General features: G+C 39.3%; 2 protein-coding genes across 4 annotated transcripts; both read right to left on the minus strand.

Annotated features, from left to right (window-relative positions):
* Nucleotides 1-9,291: 9,291 nt before the first annotated feature.
* LOC113136395 (uncharacterized) lies at nt 9,292-23,088 on the minus strand. Of its 3 annotated transcripts, XM_026317181.1 has the most exons (29): nt 23,014-23,088; nt 22,169-22,195; nt 21,314-21,393; nt 21,110-21,159; nt 20,353-20,374; nt 18,300-18,348; nt 17,855-17,993; nt 17,566-17,628; nt 17,276-17,469; nt 17,071-17,204; nt 16,815-16,933; nt 16,563-16,705; nt 16,182-16,293; nt 15,863-16,078; nt 15,607-15,777; nt 15,218-15,358; nt 14,928-14,977; nt 14,537-14,776; nt 14,287-14,428; nt 13,830-14,023; nt 13,650-13,737; nt 13,405-13,528; nt 12,371-12,618; nt 11,959-12,108; nt 11,728-11,870; nt 11,234-11,370; nt 11,027-11,124; nt 10,481-10,634; nt 9,292-9,633 (listed from the first exon to the last, which is right to left on the minus strand). In XM_026317181.1, exons 3-29 carry the CDS (start codon nt 21,369-21,371, stop codon nt 9,551-9,553), a joined length of 3,462 nt encoding a protein of 1,153 aa, XP_026172966.1. In that variant the 5' UTR covers nt 21,372-21,393; nt 22,169-22,195; nt 23,014-23,088; the 3' UTR covers nt 9,292-9,550. The 3 variants fall into 3 exon arrangements, with proteins under 3 accessions (XP_026172966.1, XP_026172964.1, XP_026172963.1); XM_026317179.1 differs by lacking the exon at nt 23,014-23,088 and having other exon boundaries at nt 22,169-22,294; XM_026317178.2 differs by lacking the exons at nt 22,169-22,195; nt 23,014-23,088 and having other exon boundaries at nt 21,314-21,783.
* Nucleotides 22,967-25,296, minus strand: riiad1 (regulatory subunit of type II PKA R-subunit domain containing 1). Its single transcript, XM_026316605.1, has 4 exons — nt 25,082-25,296; nt 24,853-24,929; nt 23,665-23,711; nt 22,967-23,101 (listed from the first exon to the last, which is right to left on the minus strand). The coding sequence occupies exons 1-4, from the start codon at nt 25,160-25,162 to the stop codon at nt 23,031-23,033; spliced, it is 276 nt and encodes a 91-aa protein (XP_026172390.1). The 5' UTR covers nt 25,163-25,296; the 3' UTR covers nt 22,967-23,030.
* Nucleotides 25,297-25,509: the final 213 nt, after the last annotated feature.

Below are 25,509 nucleotides of genomic sequence, written 5' to 3' on the forward strand. Positions count from 1 at the left end.
AAGCGCAGATTCAGTCCATGTTGGCACAGCCACTGGAACACTGAATCTAAATGTTGAAGATGGGAGGAAAAGTCAGGTGAAAAGATTATAATATCATCCAGGTATACTAGAAGTGACTCTGCCAATTGTCCACTCAGACACTGTTGCATCGGCCGTTGGAAGGTAGCTGGAGCATTGCAGAGTCCAAACAGCATGCGCTCAAACTCAAACAGTCCCAGGGGGGTGGTAAAAGCAGTCTTTTCTCTGTCCTGGGGGTCCATTTCCACCTGCCAATATCCACTGGCCAAGTCGAGAGTAGAAAACCACTTTGCCTGGGTCAAGCTGGTCAAAGTTTCTTCGATTGGGGAAAATGCATTTTTCTGAGTTATAGCATTCAATTTGCGATAATCCACACAAAATGTCAAACTTCCATCTTTCTTTTGGACCAAGACAATAGGGGCGGCCCAGGGGCTGCAACTCTCCCTAATAACTCCTTTTTCCAGCATGCCTGCAAGTAGAGTTCTCATCTCTTTATACGTGGCAAAGGCTGATACTTTTCCCTAATTGGTGCAGCGCCCCAGTATGGATCTGATGCTGTACCAGATTTGTCCTTCTAAAGACCTCATCATGGGTTGCAAAAACTCTTTCCCACTTTGACAGCAGGGTATGCAACTCTCTCTGTTACTGTTCAGACAAATTAAATGGATTGATCAGTGCACTCACCTCATTAGGCAAGTCTGGGCTCACCAAGTCTGTTGTAGCATCTACCATAGCGACTTTAACACTACCATCTTCCTCCAAGGACAGGTTCAAATCATGTGACCCACAGACATCAGCTTCATCTATGTGATACAGCCTCCCCACCTTCTGGTATTGATGTATAGATACACTGTACGGATGAGGGTTACACACACGAAAAGGGAGTCGACCATTCCTTACCAAAACCATAGCCCGACCCACCCCCACATCCCTAACGCCAGGTAACCCTTCCACCAGGGCACAACAGTCTGTACCTTTGGGGTCCATCCGAGCCCACCCCCACAACACTGGTTCACTTTTTGGTATGTAGTTCACTCCTGTATGTTACACCTGCCTGCTGGGCACGCATACCCCAAAAACCCGTTGTTTGCCATGGTGGCTTCCACCAGTCTACAGGTTGCAAAGGCATCCCTCCACATTTGTTGGGTTTGGAACTTCTGCAAGGAGAGAAGAAACTGTCCAGCTTCTTTAAACAAAACATTCCAACAGGCTCTCACAACATACATACCTATAATCAGAGGGTGTGCGCCCATGTTTATCTTTCACCACCACCACTCCTCGTCCAGGTATTCTAATGCCTTCCACTTCAAAATCTAACACTGCATAGCTAGTGTAAGGAATCTCCAGGCCATGAGCTGCTTTTAACACTGCAGGCGGTTTTTTCCACTGAGCATAAATAAAATGCTTCTGCATCAAACTCTACTGCATCAGTGTGACTTGTGACCCAGTATCTATCAAACCTTTCAGTTCAACACCCCCAATGGTTATAGTTGCGGTCGGACTTGGTCCTACAAAAACACCTATGGCCCTTGTTTCATACGGTAGATGCTCAACTCCTGCCCCTTGGGCCTCAGCAGCAGGAACAACTAGTTTAACATGAGCTGATTGCTAACCGAGGTCCTACAAAATCTAGCAATGTGTCCTGCTTGTTTACATCTACGACAAATAGGCCTGCCTCTATCATCCTGATCGTTGCCATAACAAGCCCGAGGCAATGGTTCCCTCCTTGCCTGTAGGGAAGAGGCCGGTGCACTTACAGCTGGCTGAAGCAGTGGCCTTATCTCGTTCATCAGCTCTTGTCCTTTCAAATAAGTCCTTTCATCTGGGACCTCACATCCTCCATGATTTCCTGCTTCAGTGTCTATTTCCAGTCCGTTCTCTGCGTGGGTTTAGAGGGAGATGCCTGATTAACTGCATAGCATGTTACCCCAGAATGCTGTATTCCTTTATATTGAATCTCCAATAGTAATGCCTCCTTAAGAACGGCAACAAAGTCATCAGCTGGGTGGCGATGAACATACACCTTCAAAGCTTGGGCCAAGGGTCCCTCCTGAAGTCCTAACAGCAGCTGGTCACGCAAAGCACTGTCAGAGGGGGCATTGTCAGGGTCATGTCTCCGCAACCTGCAATACAGCTCTCGTAACTTTTAAACAAAAGAAGACAACGTTTCCTCTGGCCCTTGCCTACAACAGAAAAAATTAGACCGTAAAACAGCTATGGGAGTTCTATCCCCATAAAGGGTATCTAGGTATGCAAAAAAATTTTTGCCTGATCCCTCTCACCATCCTCTAAAACACCAACTTGACATTTTGCTTCACCAGTGAGTGATCCCATCACAATGTCGACCTTCTTGGCCCCAGTTAGCTCTTGAACCCCTAAAAGACCTTGCATTTGCTCTTTCCAATCCCCATACTTTAAATCATCCCCCACACCTTTAAATTTAGGCAACCAAGGGGCACCAGGATCCACAGGCATCATCATGTTGGCAATATTTCTTGAATAACCACACTTGCTCCAAACATGATCCTGCCGACAATGCCAAAAAACCTCCTGTCACAGAGATTACAGAGACCGGCCACCTGAGAAAGGGGCCCTTTAAATTTGGTGTAAATTCCCCACCAAAGCACCCAAGTTTCCTTTTACATAAATCAAGTGGGAGCGGCAGTCATTCAAGAAACAGCCAAGGGTAACAATAATTTGTGATTTATTCCATAAGTTGGGACAACTATATTAAAAATTCAAATCATATAATAACATATCCGAAAGGAAGTAAAGTCCCCAAAATTGCTACACTAATCAAAAACAGTAGCACAAATCAAACGGGACAAACAATATCTTTGCCTCCTTGGGTCTGCTCAGTCCCACATGCAGCCTTTCTTCTGAATGCCACGGCGACCTTGGCACAGAGTCGTCATCTGGCGTCCCTTCGTCTTGTCACACGTGCTCCCTCCATGTCACGGCGACTGGTCTGGTATCAGTAGCATTAGTCCCCCGCTGCTCCCCTCAACCAAGCTCCCAACTTCCAGTTTCTTACGGGTCCAGCTATATTCGTCTTCTATACTTCTGGAACCTCCAATGGTTGACTACCTGTGGAGCCTGTCGCCCATATATCTCTGCGTGTCCCCTCATCGTATGCTCTCCTGTGTCTATATCTGTCTGGGGGAATATTAACCAACCCTGCTACTCATCAGTCACAGGTGAATTCAATTCTCAATCAGAGTGGAAGGAAGGAAGTTAACGCAAGATCACACATTTACAAAATAAAACATGGAATAGAAAATAAAATCACAGCACAATTATACCATGCGATCTGAAAAACAATCAAAATACACAATCTAAAAAATTAACACCTTCCCTCTAAAAGATAGAGATTAAAGTCCATCTACCATGTGACAATGCCATTAATTAAGTAATACTGATGTAAGGAAGTGAATGCACTGTAAGTGGTGCGATAAAGTGTAAAATGTTCATCTTCATCTTCTCCGCTTATCCAGTGACTCCAGCCTTGAAATTTAAACATAAATAGAGGTATACTTATTTACACACATGACTGTGCTTTGTTTTGGTTTAGTTTGATAATGAATGTGAGTGAGACTGACAAGATGTGGAAGTGTGAAAAACCTTAATTCACTTTGAAAATAAGTTGGGTAAGACTTAATACACTCATGTATTACAATAGGATTACTATTGCAACTACACATCATCAGTAGGGTAAAACTAACCTGTCTTGCGACGGTCTAAACCTAGCTCACGTTCCCTATTAGTGGGTGAACAATACAACGCTTGGTGAATTCTGCTACACTATGATAGGAAGAGCCGACATCGAAAGATCAAAAAGCGACGTCGCTATGAACGCTGGGCCGCCACAAGCCAGTTATCCCTGTGGTAACTTTTCTGACACCTCCTGCTGTCTAGTTATTGTAGAGTGAAGTTATTGTATTTGGGTCTAAAAACTTCAGAAATAACTTTTCTAAAATTATAGCTACTCTAGATGGCATAGCTCTGGCCTCCAGCACTACTGTGAAAAACCTTGGAGTTATTTTTGAACAGGACATGTCCTTTAACTCACACATAAAACAAATCTCTAGAACTGCCTTCTTTCACTAACACAACATTGCCAAAATTAGGAACATCCTGTCTCAAAATGATGCAGAAAAAGTAGTCCATGCATTTGTTACCTCAAGGCTGGATTACTGTAACTCATTTCTATCTGTGTGTCCCAGTATCTCCATAAAAAGCCTCCAGTTAATCCAGAATGCCGCAGCCAGAGTCCTAACAGGAACTAGCAAGAGAGATCATATTTTTCCTATATTAGCTTCTCTTCATTGGCTCCCTGTAAAGTACAGAATAGAATTTAAAATCCTTCTTCTCACATACAAATCCCTTCATGATCAAGCTCCTTCATACCTTAAAGACCTCATAGTACCATATTATCCCAATAGACCACTTCGCTCTCAGAGTGCAGGTCTACTTGTGGTTCCCAGAGTCTCCAAAAGCAGACTGGGAGGCAGAGCCTTTAGCTATCAAGCTCCTCTCCTGTGGAACCAGCTCCCAGTCTGGGTTCAGGAGGCAGACACTCTCTGTACTTTTAAGGCTAGACTTAAAACTTTCCTCTTTGACAAAGCGTATAGTTAGGGCTGGCTTCAGGCAACCCAGAACCATCCCTTAGTTATGCTGCTATAGGCCTAGACTGCCCGAGGACCATCGGTGCACTGAGCTCCCAGTTTACCACATGAGTGCTGTGATTCTCGGGCAGAGGTTCATACACCTCCTGTAGCAACTTCATCCTAAAACCAACAATATATTTACTTTTATAGAAAATGTTGCTGACAGACATTGGAGGAAGTAATAGCATCAACATACACTCACATCTTTTTCATGTGTCGGGACTTTATTCTGGTAGAGTGCTATTCTTGACAATGACATCTCCTGGACTAAGCAGGTGCATGGCATTATGTGAGAGAAAGAGAAAGAGAGCGTATCAATTATTTGAAACATCCATTTTAATTTAATGTACTATGTAATGAAATGGCAGGGCTCCAGACCCACATTCTCTAAGAAAATGAATGGGTCTGACTGTCCAGACTAGGCTGCTACATCGGTGGTCTGTGAAGGAACTATCACAGGTCCTTTGGTCCTGCTGCCATCAGACTCTGCAAACTGTCACTGTATTATTGATTGTTTGACTGTGTAGTCATGTTAACTACAAAATGACACCATCTGACTAATTACGTTTACCTTATTAGGAGATTATCCAGAGTTTTATCACACATTGTGCTATTTAACTATGGTAGTTCTGTTTTGACATCGACAAGATAATTTCTAACTAAAATAATTCAATATTGAATAGATAAACATAGTTGCATATTAAAATGATCTTAATTGATTTCAATCATTTGTCATCCTCCAATTAGTTAATACAGCATCAAACATAAAATTTGAAGACATATTGTTATGAATTGGTGGTGGTGATGGAGGAGAGGTTTAAGATTGGTTTAAGACTGGCTTTTCTTTGCCTTATATTGTGTTTTATTGTAACTGTTTAACCATTACTTGATCAGGCTTGTTACGATATTGTAGTGTTGGTGGTGAAGGAAGTTAAAATGAGGACCCGAGTGCAGGACACAAGTTTATTACCTGGATCTCCAGGCTCAGGCACAAAACACAAATATACTCCGCTACCCGGCGGACAGGCAGGCAGGCACAAACAGGAAAACAAGGACTGTGGTAGACATCACATGTACAATGCTCCAACGAGGAACAAAGGAAGGCAGGGGACATACAGTATACAGTGGGTACGGAAAGTATTCAGACCCCTTTAAATTTTTCACCCTTTGTGTCATTGCAGCCATTTGCCAAAATCAAAAAAGTTCATTTTATTTCTCATTAATGTACACTCAGCACCCCATCTTGACAGAAAAAAACAGAAATGTAGAAATTTTTGCAAATTTATTAAAAAAGAAAAACTGAAATATCACATGGTCATAAGTATTCAGACCCTGTGCTCAGTATTGAGTAGAAGCACCCTTTTGAGCTAGTACAGCCATGAGTCTTCTTGGGAATGATGCAACAACTTTTTCACACCTGGATTTGGGGATCCTCTGCCATTCTTCCTTGCAGATCCTCTCCAGTTCTGTCAGGTTGGATGGTGAACGTTGGTGGACAGCCATTTTCAGGTCTCTCTAGAGATGCTCAATTGGGTTTAGGTCAGGGCTCTGGCTGGGCCAGTCAAGAACGGTCACAGAGTTGTTCCGAAGCCACTCCTTTGTTATTTTAGCTGTGTGCTTAGGGTCATTGTCCTGTTGAAAGGTGAACCTTCGGCCCAGTCTGAGGTCCTGAGCACTCTGGAAGAGGTTTTCTTCCAGGATATCTCTGTACTTGGCCACATTCATCTTTCCTTCAATTGCAACCAGTCGTCCTGTCCCTGCAGCTGAAAAACACCCCCACAACATGATGCTCCCACCACCATGTTTCACTGTAGGGATTGTATATTGGACAGGGGATGAGCAGTGCCTGGTTTTCTCCACACATACCGCTTAGAATTAACGTGAAAAAGTTCAATCTTGGTCTCATCAGACCAGAGAATCTTATTTCTCATAGTCTGGGAGTCCTTCATGTGGTTTTTGGCAAACTCTATGCCAGCTTTCATGTGTCTTGCACTGAGGAGAGGCTTCCGTCGGGCCCCTCTGCTATAAAGCCCCGACTGGTGGAGGGCTGCAGTGATAGTTGACTTTGTGGAACTTTCTCCCATCTCCCTACTGCATCTCTGGAGCTCAGCCACAGTGATCTTTGGGTTCTTCTTTACCTCTCTCATCAAGGCTCTTCTCCCACGATTACTCAGTTTGCTGGACGGCCAGGTCTAGGAAGAGTTCTGGTCGTCCCAAACCTTTTCCATTTGAGGATTATGGAGGCCACTGTGCTCTTAGGAACCTTGAGTGCTGCAGACATTCTTTTGTAACCTTGGCCAGATCTGTGCCTTGCCACAATTCTGTCTCTGAGCTCCTTGAGCAGTTCCTTCGACCTCACGATTCTCATTTGCTCTGACATGCACTGTGAGCTGTAACGTCTTATATAGACGGGTCTGTGTGTGCCTTTCCTAATCAAGTCCAATCAGTTTAATTAAACACAGCTGGACTCCAATGAAGGCGCAGAACCATCTCAAGGAGGATCAGAAGAAATGGACAGCATGTGAGTTAAATATGTGTCACTGCAAAGGGTCTGAATACTTATGACCATGTGATATTTCAGTTTTTCTTTTTTAATAAATTTGCAAAAATTTCTACATTTCTGTTTTTTTCTGTCAAGATGGGGTGCTGAGTGTACATTAATGAGAAATAAAATGAACTTTTTTGATTTTGGCAAATGGCTGCAATGACACAAAGAGTGAAAAATTTAAAGGGGTCTGAATACTTTCTGTACCCACTGTATACACAGAACTGAAGACTAATTGAACACAGGCAAAAGTAATCAGACTAATCAACATAAAGCTACTTGGGACTAATACAAAACAGAAAACAGGAAGTAACCAAAATAAGGGATCAAAACCGGAAACAGAGATCGGGCCTAACAAGGCTTTGATAATGATTTTCTGATTGTATTAATTGGAGAGTGATTACCATGGAAGTCTTGACATGGTCAGATTGGGATGGTCCAGAACAGGAATTACTCTGTTGTAATGTTAAGTGTAGTTTTGTTGGTAATCATCACCACCCAAATTCTGTTAGAAATCCAGTATTGGTTGTACTTGAGAGTTCAATCTCTGGGTTGTCTCTCTGCCAAGTTTAACCGCCAAGAAGAAACTCCAGGGCTTGTGAGGTCCAACTTTGCGTTTTGTTGAACATTTTGTTCCCCAGCTGAGGATCTTATCCCACCCCTGTAGTGGGATAAGATTGTGCTGCATTGCTAATGTTGGGATATTGCAGACAGTTTCATGCATATGTGTTGATGAGGTACCTACCAGGACTGGGTTTCTGTTGTTGGGGGGCAGCAAGCCTGGCAGAGACAGATAATTCAGACAACTGGACAGAAGCTGTTCCACTTTCATATCTTACAGCTTTTTCTTGTGTGTGTGTGTTTGTCTATTGTGTAGTTTAAAAATAGTATGAGTGAAACTGTTAACATTTCTGAAATGTTCAATTCTGGTGAAATTTGGCTTTACACAAAAATATTTTTGAAATAAAATTTCCTTGTTTACCTGTAACAAGTACCTGCACTTTTTTTTGTTTGGGCAAAATCAACTAAACTAACTTTTTGTTGTTCGCTTTTAACTTTGGTCACTTAAGCAGAAAAGACATTTCATTCTGGTCATCCTGTTCTTTACCATCTTGACCTGCATTATTCACCTTCCTTGTCTTGATGTTACACAATAATATTCACTGGATAGTTTATCAGTTGAAATGGAAAGCTGAACAGTGTGACCCGTTACCTGTGGAATTGTTCCCAAAATCAACCAGCAGGTGGCATCTAAACAGTCTTGTGAGAGGAACTGAAGCTGCTGCTGGAAACTAAAATCCTGGATTTTTTAAAAAACATTTAGTAGTTTTGATCAGAACTGAAGTTGATTAACAGATTAATACAAAAAAGTTATGATATATCTTTACAGCAGTTTATTTTAGTGGATGTTTTCATCCTGAACATAACGGAAAGTTAAGTGTTTTCAAAGTGCACAAGGGTTAAATGGTTAAAATTAATTCATGTGTTTTATCTTGACGTCTTCATTCTGAGTTGACTCTTTCAGCAGTCAGTGTTTGACTTACAGGAAAGTTTCAGTGAAGTCACACACACTTGAGACTTGACTTGGACTTCAGATTTAATACCTGTGAACAATCGTTTTTTTTAAACTGTAATAGCTTCTGGTATAGATGTCAATCTAGGTTGTTGTTGTTTAATAACTTTATTAGTAATTTCTGACCACCTGTGTATGTGCTTCTTTCTCACGTAGCAACCAAACTCCCTTAAAAAAATCATACAGTTTTATTTTCAATTCATAGGAACAAACATGACACATTCTAAAACTCTGCCTGTTTTGTCACTGACAAGACAATTTCTTACTAAATGTTTATAAAAATATTAATAAAATCCTCCCATTTGTAAGTACAGCATCAAATAAAAAATAAGATTTGAAGATATCCTATATAGAGTACTATTCATCTTCATATCTTCATTTTATTAAAATATACTTTCTCATAAAAACATATATATATATATATGTGTGTATATATATATATATATATACACACATATATATATATATATAGGCAAATTATTTAAAAATCAACTTGTTAAAAGTTGGAAATGCTTACACATCTTAACAGGTCATTCGATTATGTTGTGTGTGCTGTAGACATACAATAATGTCAGATTAATATAATTAGTATAAATTAATATAAAAGAAACACATTATTGTAACTAAGAACCTTGAACAATTATGTGGTATCACTAGTGCTTTATGATGATAACATATTAGAAAAAGAGGCTGTGTGTACATAAGCTAAAGGTCTTGCAGGTTTTGCAGGATGTGGTGACTCTGGTCTCACAGCAGCAGGAATCCCATGAGTAGAAATGGAAAAGGCTTCATCAAGTTCAGGATCCCCTTGACACTGAATGATGGAGCTCCTGGACGAGACAGTCATGAAATAATCAGCACAGAGATTTATTTTCTGAGAACCTTTAAGGTTCATAAAAATCTACCTCTCAAGTCATTTCTTACTATGTGCAATCCATTCAGGTCTGACAGAGCAGAGTTGAGTTGTGCTTGAGTTTAAAGATAGGTACCCCTACTGTACATTAACTGATTTTTTTGGGCTGTTTGTGGGCAGCAGAGAAAAACTATTACCATAGCTGTGAACACTGACACATATAATGTCATGAATTTCTTAAAAGTTGCCTTTGCACATCCAGGCGTTATGGATCAACATAAACACTAACTAACTAATTCTTTAAGTAAAATTACAAGTAAAATCCCTGTATTCAGTTTTCTTCAGTTAAAAATAAAATTACTGATGCATTATGATGAATCACTTTATTCTTGTCAGTTTCTGAAAATGAAGTATAAACTAAAGTTATCAAATGCATGTAGTGGAGTAAAAAGTATATTTGCCTCAGCATTGTGGTGAAGTCATAATATGAAGTAGAAAACAGAAACACTGAAAGTGCAAATACATCGAAACTGTACTAGTGAGTAGCGCACAGAAAGACACAAATACTATCATATAGGATCACATGTCTCATAGAGGGCTAACAGCTTTCCAGGGCTTTTAATACATAACAACTAGGGTATGTTTTTATGAACTTTAATAAACTTTAGTTTTCATGGCCTTTACAAAGCCAGGTTTCCACAGCAGTTGTAGACTGGTAAGATTAGATTAAATTGTTTTGCACATATATAAAAATAAAAAGTACTAGTTATATTTAAACACTGAAAAGTATGTGAAATAAGAGCCGTGTACATGTGCCTTCTTACCTGACTGGGAAGCACTTTGGGCTGTTTCAGTAGTTCCAGATGCAGCCCTGTCAAGAGCAGCTTGTTGCTCTTTTGTCAGCACAGCTTGTTGTTGAGCGGTTACCATGGCAGCATTGTCAGGACCAAGACCATTCAGCTGAGCAACAGAGAGCGCCTGCAGTGAAAACAGTAAGTGGAACAGATGTCAGACTAGTGAAAAAGTATTTAGGTTCTTAAGTGACATAAGAATGTATAAACACTCCATCACAACCATTTCAACCCATTTGATTTTAAATGCACTTGTATAAAAATGTGGAAATGAGCATCTATCTTAAAATAAATAAGAAGTTGAGTGAAACTGATTGCCAGTGTAAGCATGTAAAACAGTCCTACAGCACCAACTTGCAATTTCACTAAACATTATTCTGAGTGTCTGGAGCTGGTTGTAAATTTTCTCTAAAAACAATATGTCAAAAACACTCCACCAACTGCTGTATAAATAATACAATGTACTAGATTGCAGTCTGCACTGAAAGACAAAAGTAGGAATTTAAGACAGTTGCTTACAGCAAAGCTGGCTAGTGGAATGTGTGGGATGCAGCGTGCATCAAGAAATGGTAAGACAGATGGTTCAATAGAACTCCAATCACTTGCATCCAACCCAGCTGGAAGAGAGAAACAGCTGATGGGTATTAAATAAGTAATAAATGAAACATAAAACTGCAGTACATCAGCATAATTTTACAATTCCAGAAACACAGGAAATTATCTCACTAATAATCATGCCCAAGTCTGACAACAGTGATTCACGCCATGTGGTGCAGTTTCCAAACATGGACACAATAAGATTCCTCCACTGCCTTGTACTATAAAAGGAGCACTTAATGCCATTCAGTGAGCCCACAGCTTCCCTGTGACACAAAGACACACACATTATTTGTTTTCACATCTAACTCTGCGGTTTATAACATAGTTAAACTATTTGATTCTCACAAAAATCTTGAAAGAAATGTGACTATAAAATTATTATATTGACTATAAAAGCATTTATCCAGAATTATTTAGTTGTAACGCTGACCCAAGAGATTGAAACTGAGGGAAAGGCATAAAAATTCTTACACAGAAAATACAGTCTGTAGACGTTTGAGACAAAGACTGAATTGGCTTTATATTCTCATAGTCTTTCTAGCACATATATTCATTCTTTTATTGGTTTGCATGACAAGTTAAGTGAACATAAAACTACAAGTTCCGTATATTGTACAAACCTTAAAGTGGTTGTGTTAAGCTGTTCTATCTCGCTGGAGTTGAGACCACAGAAGATCTGGCCCAGATCTGCTATCTCTGCAGCTCCCAGATGTTGTGCTGTCAGGTTGTTATATTTAGCAACAGCCTTCCACACTGGCCTTATCTATGGAGACAGGTCATTTTGATTAGTTGTTATCATGAGTATAAACAGTATAATTGTGATGAGTATTAAAGTTGTTTCTGTACTTCACCTTTGACTCATTCCAGTGACATTTGGAAATTTCGATCACAGTGTCAAGTGACAAAGGGAGAGTCTCCAGGTCTGAGTTGGAGAAGCCCTGAGTTATACATCCAATCTGCATCACTACAGTCTCAGTCATCTTTGACACTGGGCCAAAGGCCTATAAACACATGGACAACAAATCAGGCTTCCTCAGATCAATAACTGATGAAAAGCAAACTGTTTTCCCCACCCCAGTTATTGTCATAGAGTCCCCATTTGCAGTGACCATCCTGTCAACCCCACCACTAAACCTGAAGAAATAAATTAACCAGAAATGTTAGATTGAAAATAACAAAATGACTTTCTCCATCTATCACTGCGCCAGGACAGGTTTCTACTCCCTGGATCCAAAAGATCCAGGATGGGTGCCTCCACTGTACCTGAATTGCTTTTTTACTCAGCACGGCCAGTTGGTCTGCGTTATAGCCTGGTACGGACCCTAGTGTTCCTACAGTAGCGACGAAGGTGTCATTTGTCATCATATCCAGCTGTGCAGCTGTCCAGTGGATGTTGTCTGATCCCAGTTTTTCAATCACAATCGAAGTAGGTGCTTCAGCATTAATGCTGCCACTGTTAGTGTTGCGGTCAACATCAGTGATACTTTTATCACTAACGCTGTTACTGTCAGCTGAGAGAAAAAGAAGGTGACAGACACATAGCAGGTGAAACAGAGAAATGTACATTATATTCATATTTAAATGCACTTCAACAAAACATGCAAATATACAAAATACAATCGAAGAAAACATATTCACTGTTTTTGCAACACCTGCACAGATTTTAGAAGAAAAACCTGCAAAGCGAGAAAACAAGTACATAGAGACTACAAACAGCACAGACAACAATACAAATGTTTCCAAGGGACACACTTCTTGCAGTGGTAATTTATGAAACTGAACATGACAATCCATCACAGGTGTTGGCAACATAGTTTTTTAAACATTCTCACTGCATTATTTAGCTTCTGTATTTTTCTAAATATCTGCTGTTGACCTGGAAGTGTTCATGTTTGCTATCTTATATAGTTGTGCTATTTGGATTTAGTTATTCTGTATTTTCTGTATCCTCACCTTTACAACAAAAGGCCAGTGTTAAATCAACTTTAAAAGTGTAAATTTAACACTGAAAAGTGTTATATGTGTCCACTGTTCACACAAACACTTTTAGTGTTGATTTAACACTGGCATTTTTGCAGTTTCAATATTAAATTGTGTCACTGTGCAGCATTTTAAAAATTCTGTACTTTTGTTGTCACACTGTTTTTTTTAATTTGTGTTTTATTTACGTTTCTTTAAGTTACAATGTGTTGCTCTTACAGTGTCACTGTGCATTACCAATTTTTATGCAGTATACAGTAAGTAACCAAGTAACCAACCAAAAAATGAACAGCATTCACAAAATGCGTTTTCTTCACCTTCTCTCTTTTTACGTGCTGTGTTTGATGTGCTGATGGTGAGATCAAACAATTTCTTTTTTAGGGTGTCTGAGACACTGGGGATGTGTGACTTCAGGGAATAGAGAATGTCCTTCATCCAAGGCTAACAAAAGGAAGATAAAAAAAACATTCTTTTTAGATTGATAATCTGGATTGATTGATGGAAAAGCAGAAACAGGATGTTAAGAGCTGTTTTTATTTTTACAGGGGAAACAGACACATACCTTATTTGGTAGAGCAGATGTGGCATTATCATCCAAGAGAAGGAGAGGGCCCACTGCTTCCATAGCCTCTGGTGACCAAGCAGGATCCCTGCAAAAAATTAAAAAATACATCAGACTAATTCTCACGAGTCTGAGGCATTACGAACAGTGACTCCTGTGTCTCCAGGGTGTATGTCCTACCCAAAAATCTGGGTGACCAACTGTAGCAGTTCTGTCCTGTGGTGCTGAGGAATGTGCTTGCAGGAAGCCATGGCCTGGAGGCTGGCGTTGAGGACATTAGGGGCCATGAGTTTCAATTGGGACGGTGGCAGCTCACATAGGAGTGGTCCAAGCATGGACACATTCTCAAAGGTCAATTTGGATAACTCTGTCCCCTGGAAATGCACAGTAAATATCTCAAGCTATTGCTGTGTGTGCCAACTGGGTTTATTATGCCATACTAACTAGGGCAGAAAGGTGGGTACAGACAGTTGACAATTTAAAGAAAAAGCCTTAATAAATAGAGTAACCTAATGACCATACATCCTTCAGAGCACAACAGCTCTACTGGCATCTCATGATAGTTCAGCAGCTTACTTAGACATTTTATTGTGAGTTTTCCTTTAATTTGTTAACCGTCTGTATGTCTTATATTTACAGTGGTCAGGTAGGACAGGGCCCTCTGGGTCAGTGCGGGCCGAGATGGGGAGGAAAGAGGTAATAAGCTCAGGTTGGCCTTTTCCATCTTGTAGAGGTAGACAGGACACACAGAGTCTGGCAAATCCTTCACTTTCAAAGGCCTTGGATAGTGTAAATGAGAGTGAGAGACAGATCCATTACATATTACTACTGAATTCTTCTAAATACATGATAAAATGATATAAAGAAAAATGAGACTGTTTCCTTACGGCAGGTGAAGAAGTAAGAGCGTAGGAATCTTATATAGCTCCTCCTCAGTGATGGTTTTGAAATAGTCAGCTCTCTCTTTCTCCAGAGTTGCAAAAAGCTTTTGAGCGACACATCCTGCCTGAAATTTGGAGAGCCACTGTGGAGTCTCTGTTATGGCCTGAGCCATATTCAACGTATCACTGCCCGTTACATTGTCAATCATTGTACAGGTTAGGCCTTGAAGGACTGAATGCAGTCTCCTGTTTCGGGCAATAATATTTTAAACGTAAGCATGAAAACAAATGGCAGAAATGTACATGCAATATTGGAAACACCGTATCTAAGAGTTGGTTGGTTTTCATCAAAAATGTTTGAGAAGATCAACGTTTTGTTCGATGCTATATATCTTACCTGAACTGAAGCTGCTTTAGATCCTGCATCCTTTTTGCCAGGTAAGCTGCCTAAGATAAAAATTACAAAGTAGGAAACATACAGCTTATTACTTACTTACTTATTACTATAAATTTATCAACAATGAACCAATACATTTATGGAAGGTCCTGTGATCCAGAGTGATCTATAGTGAGTGCATGATGCTAATAAAAATCTGCATCAAAACCAGAAAATTTAAATATAAAAACATTAAAACATGTTAATAGCTCAGGGGTGGTGGTAAAAACAAAGATATTCAGGGAGGTTACCTGTGGCCGACTCCAGGTTTTATTTTCCACTTGGTTCAAAGAGGTGATGTCAGCTTTTTCCAGGTTTGTTAGAGAAATGCTGTGAAGCAGAGGGCCGTCCAGCTTCTGCACCAGCTCTGAGGGACCTGCATCCCTACAAAGCTACAGGGAACATTTAATTCTTTCTAAAATTATATACAGTATAAATATTGTCAGCGGTAAGGCACATTATTTTGTCAGATACACCCAGATAAAAACCCAGATGTTCTCTGAGTTTTTATACTGATCATGCATTTTCTTTGACCTTTGTAATTAAAATCTCAGTTTTATCCTGGTTGAGCTGTAACAGGTTTTTGAGACATCCAGGAATCTACTTAGCTTATATATCCTGCGTCTCTCTCCTTACTCACCCCCTGCAGCATGGCCTTCAACTGCCCCATTCTCATCTGCATAGAGATGTTTTTCAGAGCCTCTGTGTCATTCATAATGTCCCGGGCTTTGACAAACTTGAGCACACAGCTTGGCAAACCTTCTGCAACTGACTGAAGAGCCATCAGCTCCTTAGCAGATATCTCTTTACACTAAGGAAAAGCAGAATGAAATAAGTTAGGAGTGAGAGGGAAGATATGTTTGAGAGATGCTATAAACAGGCCTACAGAGGCTCACCATCTTATCTCCCAGCTGATTCTTGACCAGAGTCTGCAGTTGGCTCTGTGTCCACTTAATATTGGGACCCAGATTTGTGAGAACCTCCTTGAGGTCGGTGCCAGGAATCATGGATAGTTGTTTGGGTGAAAACAGGGTAACACTACTGCCTATGTCACGTAATGCTTGAGTAGCATTGAACTTTGATATCACTGAGTTGATGAGGTGCTTCTTCAGCTTTCGTCAGAAGATAGTGAAAAGAGAACAGAGTGATTCAGAATGGTCTGTCCTGGCTGAAGGGGAAGTGTGAATGTTTGGGTACATTATGAGCAAATGATACCTGTGTGATTGTAGGGTTGGGCTTGCAGTTATCAAGCTGAGAGAGGAATTTCTTGCTGAGGTCAGGATTCAAATCTGGTGCATCGTAATAGTAACAAGCCAGGGCACCAAGCCTGAGGAGATTCAAAGGTAACAATTCAGTGACTCCAGCCTTGAAATTTAAACAAACTATAATGAGAGGTATACTTATTTACACACATGATTGTGCTTTGTTTTAATAATCAGTGAGTATGTAACTATGCTTTCTTTTATATATTGGGACTTCTCTATCACATTCAAGTTACACAGGAAATAGAAACCACTAAGTCTGCATGTTTATAATCTGGAAATGTGAAAAACCTTAGGTAAGGTAATGTACACAGATCCATTCATGAATACACACTTGACCACATGCTCTGCAAACTCATTCTTTCCATTGAAGCACTCTTGAATTCTCTGGAGAAATTTCTTGCCCAGGGTGGGGTTGATATTAGTTGCCCTGCTCAAGGTGGATTTGAATTGTTCTGATCGAAAAAATTCACACAGCTGGAGGACAATTTGAAGGGAAACAAAAAAAAAAGAGACAGAAATTAAAGTCACATTTCTATTTATATTTAAATTAGCAGTTCTTTTTCTTCTGTGTACACCTTCTCACCTTTTCCTTGGGACAAGAGTCAATGTCCTCTGATGTTAAATGGGACAAGTAAGGCCCCATCATGGTCAATGCATCCAAGTTCAGCCATTGCAAGGAAGGTTTGCAGAGCTCCATATGTTCTACAGAATAAATTATGCTGTTGTAAGGGAAACTAGTATTTGATAGAAAAGAAACATTAAACAAGGCCACATGGTCAAATGGATCAATGTGAAATGTACTGATAGATGTTAACTGTCAGGGGGTATGGGTTTCTTACTTGAGTTTGAGTCAGATGATGGCCTTGTTGTACAGTTAAAGTAGTTCTGACTGATCTGCTCTTTTGCCCAGTTTACCACGTGAGTCCTTTGATTCTCAGGAAGAGATTCATACATCTCCTGCAGCAACATCATCCTAAAACCAACAATAGTTTTACATTTATAGAAAATGTTGCTGAGGAAATAATAGCATAAAAATACACTCACATCTTTTTCAGGTGTTGGGACTCTACTCTGGTAGGGAGTGCTACTCTTGATGATGGCATCTCCTGGAGTGCAGGTCTGGCGGCCCACAGCAGCATGTCATAGTCATCTGAGGCTATGTTATTTTCACCCTGTGTGGTCAAAATTGTCCAGGATAGAGGGGCCACAAATGCTTTCATGTAACATGCAGATGAATCCTGAAGGGAATAAGAATTATCATGTATGATCAGACTCCCAGACTGCCGCATAAATTCAGTGGATTATGTTTTTTATTATAATCTCAGTATACTGACAGAGGAGTTCCTCATTATCCTGATGATGTTTGGCAGATTGGTACAATTCCTCATCTTGTTTGGCTAAAAAGAGAAAGAAGACAAATCTTCTTTAAGGCATGGCATTCAAACAAATACAAATTTAAAAAAAAACCTAACAATCAACCACTAAGATCATAGTTTCAATGCTTCAGAGAATCTTGAGTAAGAAATAACCACAATGGATTTCACTTTTCAGTCACTGCTGTTGATGTGAGAAAATCTTGTAGTGTGTGACTGGGTGTGGATAACTGTGTGTGTATATTCACACCATTTTATTGGAGTCATCCATGGGGACTGTGTTAAGTGAGCCTATCTTTGTGTCTGCAGCGACTACATTCAGGACATCAAGAAAAGTGGATAAGAGGGTATTGGATGGGTGAGCGTTTCTGTCCTCCTTAGGCAAATCACTAGAAGACAAATGAGAGAAGAAACAAGAGCTGGTTTCAAAATCCGCGTTACATTTTCTTGATTCCTGGTAGCCTTTGTTTATCTAGACAAATTCAGCTGTGTTCAGTTTTACTTTTCACTAAAATTTTGTTGACTATTCTTTCAATTCCATGTCCTGCACAGTGCAATCATGATAATCAGAAGGAGCTCAATGCCTTCCTCAGGGTTGTCTTGCTAATAACTGGTTGAAAATGAGGAATGATCTAAAAAATTAAAGAGAGAAAATGAACGGGAACAACCAACCAGAGAAATGCATGCAGACTTGCCTGTTATTGAAGACAGTGTTCAGCAGCATCATGTTAGGAACCTGGTATCCTATAACAAATGCAAACCATTTATATCAAAAGCTGCAGAACTGGCCTGAGTATTGTAGTTGTGACTGTGGCACTCATAATGCAACCAAAAGTACACTGTCACATTCACACACATACACACTTGTTTTCAATCCATTATATTGACATACATTCAATTCCTTGTGGCTGACCCTAATCTTAACCCTAACCACTACCTGCATACCCCCAACCCTTAATCAAATCTTAAACCAAATTGTATTTTTAAAATTCTGTGATTTATATGGTAGGGTCCTGGCTAATTGGACAAATTGGTCCTGGTCCAATTAGTTAATAACTCATTACAGTCTGGAACATTTACAAGGGCCTTGAAAATTGCTGTCATCAAGCCTCTTCTGAAGAAGAGCAGTCTTGATGCCATGGTACTGAACAACTACCAGCCCATATCAAACCTGCCGTTTTTAGGCAAAATCATTGAAAAAGTTGTTTACCAACAACTTACTGACTTTGATGATTTTCAGTCAGGTTTTAGGCCCCATCACAGCACTGAAACTGCCCTCATCAAGATGACAAATGACATTCGTCTGAACACCGACGCTGGCAGAGTCTCTGTCTTAGTACTGCTGGATCTAAGTGCTGCTTTTGACACAGTGGACCATGTGATCCTGTTACAAAGGTTAGAGGACTGGATAGGCATCTCTGGTACTGCCCTTAAATGGTTTAAATCCTATCTTGAAGACAGGAAGTATTTCATTGAAGTTGGTAACTGTGTCTCAGACCAAATGGCGTCGACGTGGGGTCCCCCAAAGGTCCATCTTGGGACCCCTTTTGTTCAATCTTTACATGTTTGCTTTAGGTCAGTTAATACGCAGCAATAATGTGTCCTACCATAACTATGCAGATGACACTCAGATTTACATTTCACTCACAGCTGGTGAATATGGACCAGTCGATTCACTGTGCAGCTGTATTGAACAGATCACTCTGTGGATGCAAAACAACTCTCTCCAAATAAACAGTGACAAGACTGAAATAATCATCTTTGGGCCTCAGAAACAAAGAGAAAGTGTCAGCAGTCACATTGAGTCTCTTTCTCTAAAATTTAAAAATCAAGTTAGTAATCTAGGGGTAATCATGGACTCAGACTTGAATTTTAACAGCCACATTAAATCGATAACATCGTCAGCATTTTACCATCTCAAACACATTGCCAGAATCAAAGGGATCATGTCTAAACCAGACTTGGAAAGACTCATCCATGCTTTTATCTCTAGCAGGTTAGATTACTGTAATGGCCTTTTCACGGGGCTCTCAAAACGAGCTGTAAGGCAACTAGAGTACATTCAGAACGCTGCTGCTCGGGTCCTGACTAGAACCAGAAAGTACAACCACATTACTCCTGTTCTCAGATCTCTGCACTGGCTTCCTATCTCTCAGAGAATAGACTTCAAAACAGCACTGCTTGTGTATAAGTCTCTTCATGGCTCAGCACCAGATATCTCTGACATGGTGATGCCATATGAACCATCTCGAACTCTGAGAACATCAGGGACAGGCCTTCTGCTCGTGCCCAGAGTCAGGACTAAACAGGGAGAAGCAGCGTTTCAGTTCTATGCAGCTAAAACCTGGAATAGTCTTCCTGATGATGTCAGACAAGCCTCATCTCTGGCAATGTTTAAGTCCAAGCTAAAAACCTTTCTTTTTAGTGTGGCATATAACATTTGACAACTGACAGTGTTTTATCCAAAGTGATTTATCTGCACTCAGTTTCTTTTAATATTAATTTTTAACTTTTTATTATTATTTCTTGCTTATGTATTTTTAACTTGTCTTTTATTTCTGTAAAGCACTTTGAATTACTCTGTGTATGAATTGTGCTATATAAATAAACTTGCCTTGCCTTCCCTTGCCTTACCCACACATCACTGTGTAAACAGGTTTTAGTCCCCATTATGTAGGACGAACATGTACACACAAAAAAACAAACTTGTTTCATAAACAAATGTGCCTTGAAAGTCTTCTCACTCACCCTTATTCTGGCACTGCATCATCTGATAAAAAAAGGACAAACATATCACTTAAACGTTAAAATCTGTGTATGGTAAAAACAGGTTGACATGAAGCTTTAGTGTTTCATGTGTGTTTTGATAAGAAAAATGTTACCATTATTGTTACCACAATACCATTGTTTTTGCGAACTTCAGGTTTCCCAATACTATACACTGCAGGTATCCAGTATTTCCAAAATACTGAACATAATGATTCCTATATTAAGTATATAATTAGGATATAAGTTATAGTATAATTTATTTCTGGTTTCTACTCTAGAGCCCAATTACTACCATGTTTTCCATGGTTGTGTTCTCTTCCACAGTACTTACATGTAAGTATGAGCAAGAAGCTGTAAGTATTTTATTATTATTTCATTCAGACAACACTTTGAACTGTGGGTTGCATGATAAAGTGTTAATAACGTTTTGTACCATTTGTTACTTCTGGGTATAAACAGCAGGATCTGATTTCCAGTACAATTACTGTTGATGAATAAAATTAGATTGAGTGATTAGATAGGCGATTTCATATACACATCACTGTCCTGCATAAAATACTCCCGTTTTCACAATGTCTGTGTGATGATTACAAATATTACAACTGAAAAGTTTAATGAGGTCAGCTGCAACAGAAAAAGACACAAAAAAAATATATATATACCAAAAATATTTGTTTTGCTTACTACTAGATAACAATCTTCATCAACACTAATAAGTGTTTAGGAGATTACGTACCAGTGTTTTGGCAACACATCTGAAGTAAGGCATCATTTCTAAGGGGTTGGCTGAGTAGAAAGCAATAAAACATATTTATGAATACAGATGCATATATTGTATAGTGTGTAAACAGTGCATGCTCATGCAACTATGTAAAATAGAAAGTCATTCATTTTGCAACTTATAAGCAGACATGCTGTGTGTGCTGGAACTGCTGCTTACCGATGGTTGAACTGGCCACAATGAGTAGAAAGAAAACTGTTCCTCCCTTTGGAGCCATAGAGTAAAGACCTGCCTGTCTGCTGAACATGACATCATTCAGAACATATATTACTATCACCACATGTACACATGAGTTTGTCTTGTGCCTTTTTAAATTGTATTTATGAGTTTTTCCTTTCCATGACATTAAAAAAATAGCCGGATGTTGTTATTCGGTCTCCTGTTGTTATGGACCCTGTCTCCATGCAAACCATTGCCTGTTTTCTTACATACATCCTCCTCTTAGGATTTTTGATCCCTAGTTACCATCTATTACTTATCCTATGGGAGACTTTGTGATCTTAGAGGATAATCTGCTGTGAAAAACAGGTTCACGTGATGTACATGGTATGTACAGGATGTACTGTGGAACATTGTTTCAAACACTCTAACTCCATCACTTCTGCTAAAACATATTCAAATTTTTCATATGTTCCCACTTATTTGTTTCCCTCTCAATCACTTGCATGTCAGCACTTTACCTTCATTTCATTTGTTTTCCACTCATTAGACAGTTCATTTTAATGTGCCCAACATTTACCACACATTGCACAGTAAATTCAGAAGTACTAGAATATCAACATGTCACAACGTCTATACTCTCTTCTAAAACCAGGTAAGATTTTATCAGTTAATGGCTGTATAATGCATTGACATGACATTACAGGTAGCCACGATTTATCAAAAATAATTCATTGAAACATACAAAATAAATGTTCTGTATGTATTAGTGTTCAAATACAATTACTTAAGAGTTCAAATAAGACAAATGACTTTTGAATATGAAGAACATAACTGATGTATGTTATTACTTACAGACTGTGTTTCCTATCTGGTAGACTCCTGAAACAATCCAATAAAAAAACAGGATGCAGTCAAAGTAAAGATGCACTTGTTTTAGCCTCTGTCTTTCTATCACAGGTGGCTAGGTCTTATCAACTGAGTCAAGTCAGGCGCATGGTATGTTTGTGTGTGTATGAGAGTGATAGAAAGAGAGAGAGAGAGAGAGAGAGAGAGAGAGAAAGAGAGAGAGACAGATTTGAATTATCATTAAGATATTAGTTTTAATTCATAGTGCCATGTAATAAAACCAATATGGACTTAAGAACTTGACATAATGCTGATTGACAGGCTAACAATAACTCATAAAGGAATGAGAAGCAGTGGCAAATACTTTTCTCACATAATTACAAAACACACCAACATACAAAGATCACCACATCTGTGTGGGTAATGTGACAAACCACAGGCTGCATTTAAAAATGGATGACATGACATGCTTCAAAGTGAAGTAACTATTGCTGGTTGCGTATACCCCTCCCCCAAATATTTTTCTGATTAGTTTGTTCTTAATACATTTTACAGGTGCATTTAAGATGATTGCAGCTCTGACTGATGGCCATCTGTGGTCGCTGCTCAGTGTCTTGCTGCAAAATGCATCACAAAAGCAAGACGATGTATTTGTGATATTTTGGCTTCACATTGTGGCAAGAAGTGGTGACACAGTGTCCATCATTATATACAGCCTATATAACAGTGTACAATACCCACAGGAATTCTCATTAACCTTTATTCATAAAACTTATTGGTATCTTCATTGTTATTAACTTCACGTCCATAAATATGTTGCTCAGGACAGAGAAAGAAGAATCTTGCATCACCATGACTGTTGGGTGTTTCAATCTGTGTCACTGTTTCCTTCCATTTTGGAGTCAATAGTTGAATGAAGGTTTGGGTTGGTGAAGTGAACTGAAAAAAGACCACTGACAATGGTTAGTGGGTGAGATTATCCTTGTGTGTGTTAACAGTATTATTTATCTGGATCTGTATTTGTTATTATCTTAGTATTAACTATTCATGATGGGGTCCATTTATGAGTGTTATTTTATTTTTGATATGTCTACAAATTCAGTCAAAAATATAGTGCCAATCCATCTCTTGTATGTTCTAAAGTCAGTCAGTGGTTTACTGAAGATAGTTTAGTACTGGGAAAAAAAAAAAAAACAGATTGGAACTATTTTTAGATGTGGATTAATACATATTTAGGAGGCTAGTGAGTATTTACATTACATGATAGGGCGGTATGGCTCACTGGTATACTTTATGGACACCAACAAAGGTCTAAAGTACAGAGAAATTACCTACATCAGTCTTTCGCAACAGACAGTACTTGTCTGTAGGATCAATTCATTGTTGGTTTTGGTCCTTTCACTAGATCACCAGACTTGTACATTAAAATTTACAGTATTATCAACAATAGCAACACCAACACAAAGAAATATCATAACCACATGTATGTGTACATAGCTCACCTGCAGCAAACTCACGAATGTCACCAGGCCTTTGAAGAAGTACATCTCTGTGAGAGAAGAACAGGAAAAGCAAGAAGTAATTATGCAACTACAGTATGTGTATTAAGGAGGCAAGCTGATGCTGTTATTCTTCAGATATTATAAATATATATATATATATATATATATATATATATGCCAATTTTCAGAGGGGAATAGTTAAAGGATTTAACTTATTTATATGTGCTGTAAACCTACATTGTCCAAAAACTATTTATTTCAATGAATACACACCGTTACAATGGGTAATATGATAATAAATATATGATCACTGTAGTTCTTCTATAAGCAACTCCACAGATAATAATAATAGCTATCACACTGAGAGGCTCTGCAGAGTAGCTCCTGTAAAGCAGAAGTCACTGTGCACGCAAAGACATTCAGTTGTTTACATTGCCTTGGGTGCTTGTTGGTGCAGGCAGTATTCAGCAGTTTTTCAGGGGCACAGTGTAGAAGCTCCAATGAATGGGACAATCTGCAAGAGCTGGGAGATGCAAGAGACCAGAATAGGGAAGTTTGGCCATTCCCAGAACCAGGATAAGAGTTAAATGATGGATGGATGGATATAATGTTTGTTTAACATACACAGACTAATTCAAACCATTTACCATCCTAAAAAATAAAAAAAAGGACTGGGGTCACCACCAGGGCTGGACTGGCCATCTGGCAGACCGGGCACTTTCCTGTTAGGCCGAAGTACTTTTTGGTCGATACATGCCGATACATGCCTAATTTGTTGACCCAACTAACCAATCTCCTCAAAACACATAACATACACATGCTCCCAAACCCCTATATTAATTCCCGAACACACAATGAACAGTTAACAACCAGAACACACAATAGAACAATAGAACAGATAAGGTAACCAGTTAGTTCTCCTTTACCCAGGGTGCATTTCAAAGCTTGACGTGTTGCTATTTTGCAATAATATAGTGTACAATTTATTTGAAAAAGCCCTTTATCACATGTAACGTTAAACTACTGGTGGTTCACTACTGGTTTCTAATATTAACAAATGACAATGACAAAAAGAACACTAGCTAATAATGAGAGTAATTAGTCAATAGGGGATGAGTCTCTACTACCGGTGGACACCGGACAAATTGAGTTCTTCAAAAGCAACAGATTAGCTGACGTTAACGTTACCTTAGAAAATCGCTTATCAGTATCTCCACTTCAGGATGCGACCTCAAGTACTTCTCGTTTTCAATTCTCGTCTTGATCTGGATTCGAAGGAAAACGCATTTCATTAGCTAACTAGATTTGCAAATAGCAGACATACAGCCAAGCTTCAGGTGATAACATTAGCATAAATAATGTAATTTTCTTGTCCCTGTAAAATCTGTCCAATGCTAAGCTACGTTAGCCAACTTACCTTGAACTGTCGCAGTTTCTCCTGCTGTTCAGCGCTTAATACACCGGCGTCCAGTTTCACCAAACCGCCTTTTCCTGTCATTATTTCTCTGCAGGTGTTCGTCTGATTTTATTTTCTCTATACTTAACAGTGTACCATTAGAGAAAATTAAATGGTGATTAACGTTTGAAGCCAAATTCAGCACAGAGATGGTCACCTGTTACTGACCCAGCCGCTCCTGCATGGTAAGAAATGTTGCTATGGAAACGAGCAACGACGAGCCGCTGTAATTAGGTCTGCGTCCGCGAGGGGACAACATAATACCGCGAGGGGACAGACCGGAAAAAAAAATTATTTTTAAAAATTATTTATTGTAAATAAGATGTGTCCATCGTTTAAAGTGGAAATAATGTCACAAATACATGACAGTAACGTTGTCGTGCTATGTC

The sequence above is a fragment of the Mastacembelus armatus genome, chromosome 16 (assembly GCF_900324485.2).
Source record: "Mastacembelus armatus chromosome 16, fMasArm1.2, whole genome shotgun sequence".
Lineage (NCBI taxonomy): Eukaryota > Metazoa > Chordata > Actinopteri > Synbranchiformes > Mastacembelidae > Mastacembelus > Mastacembelus armatus.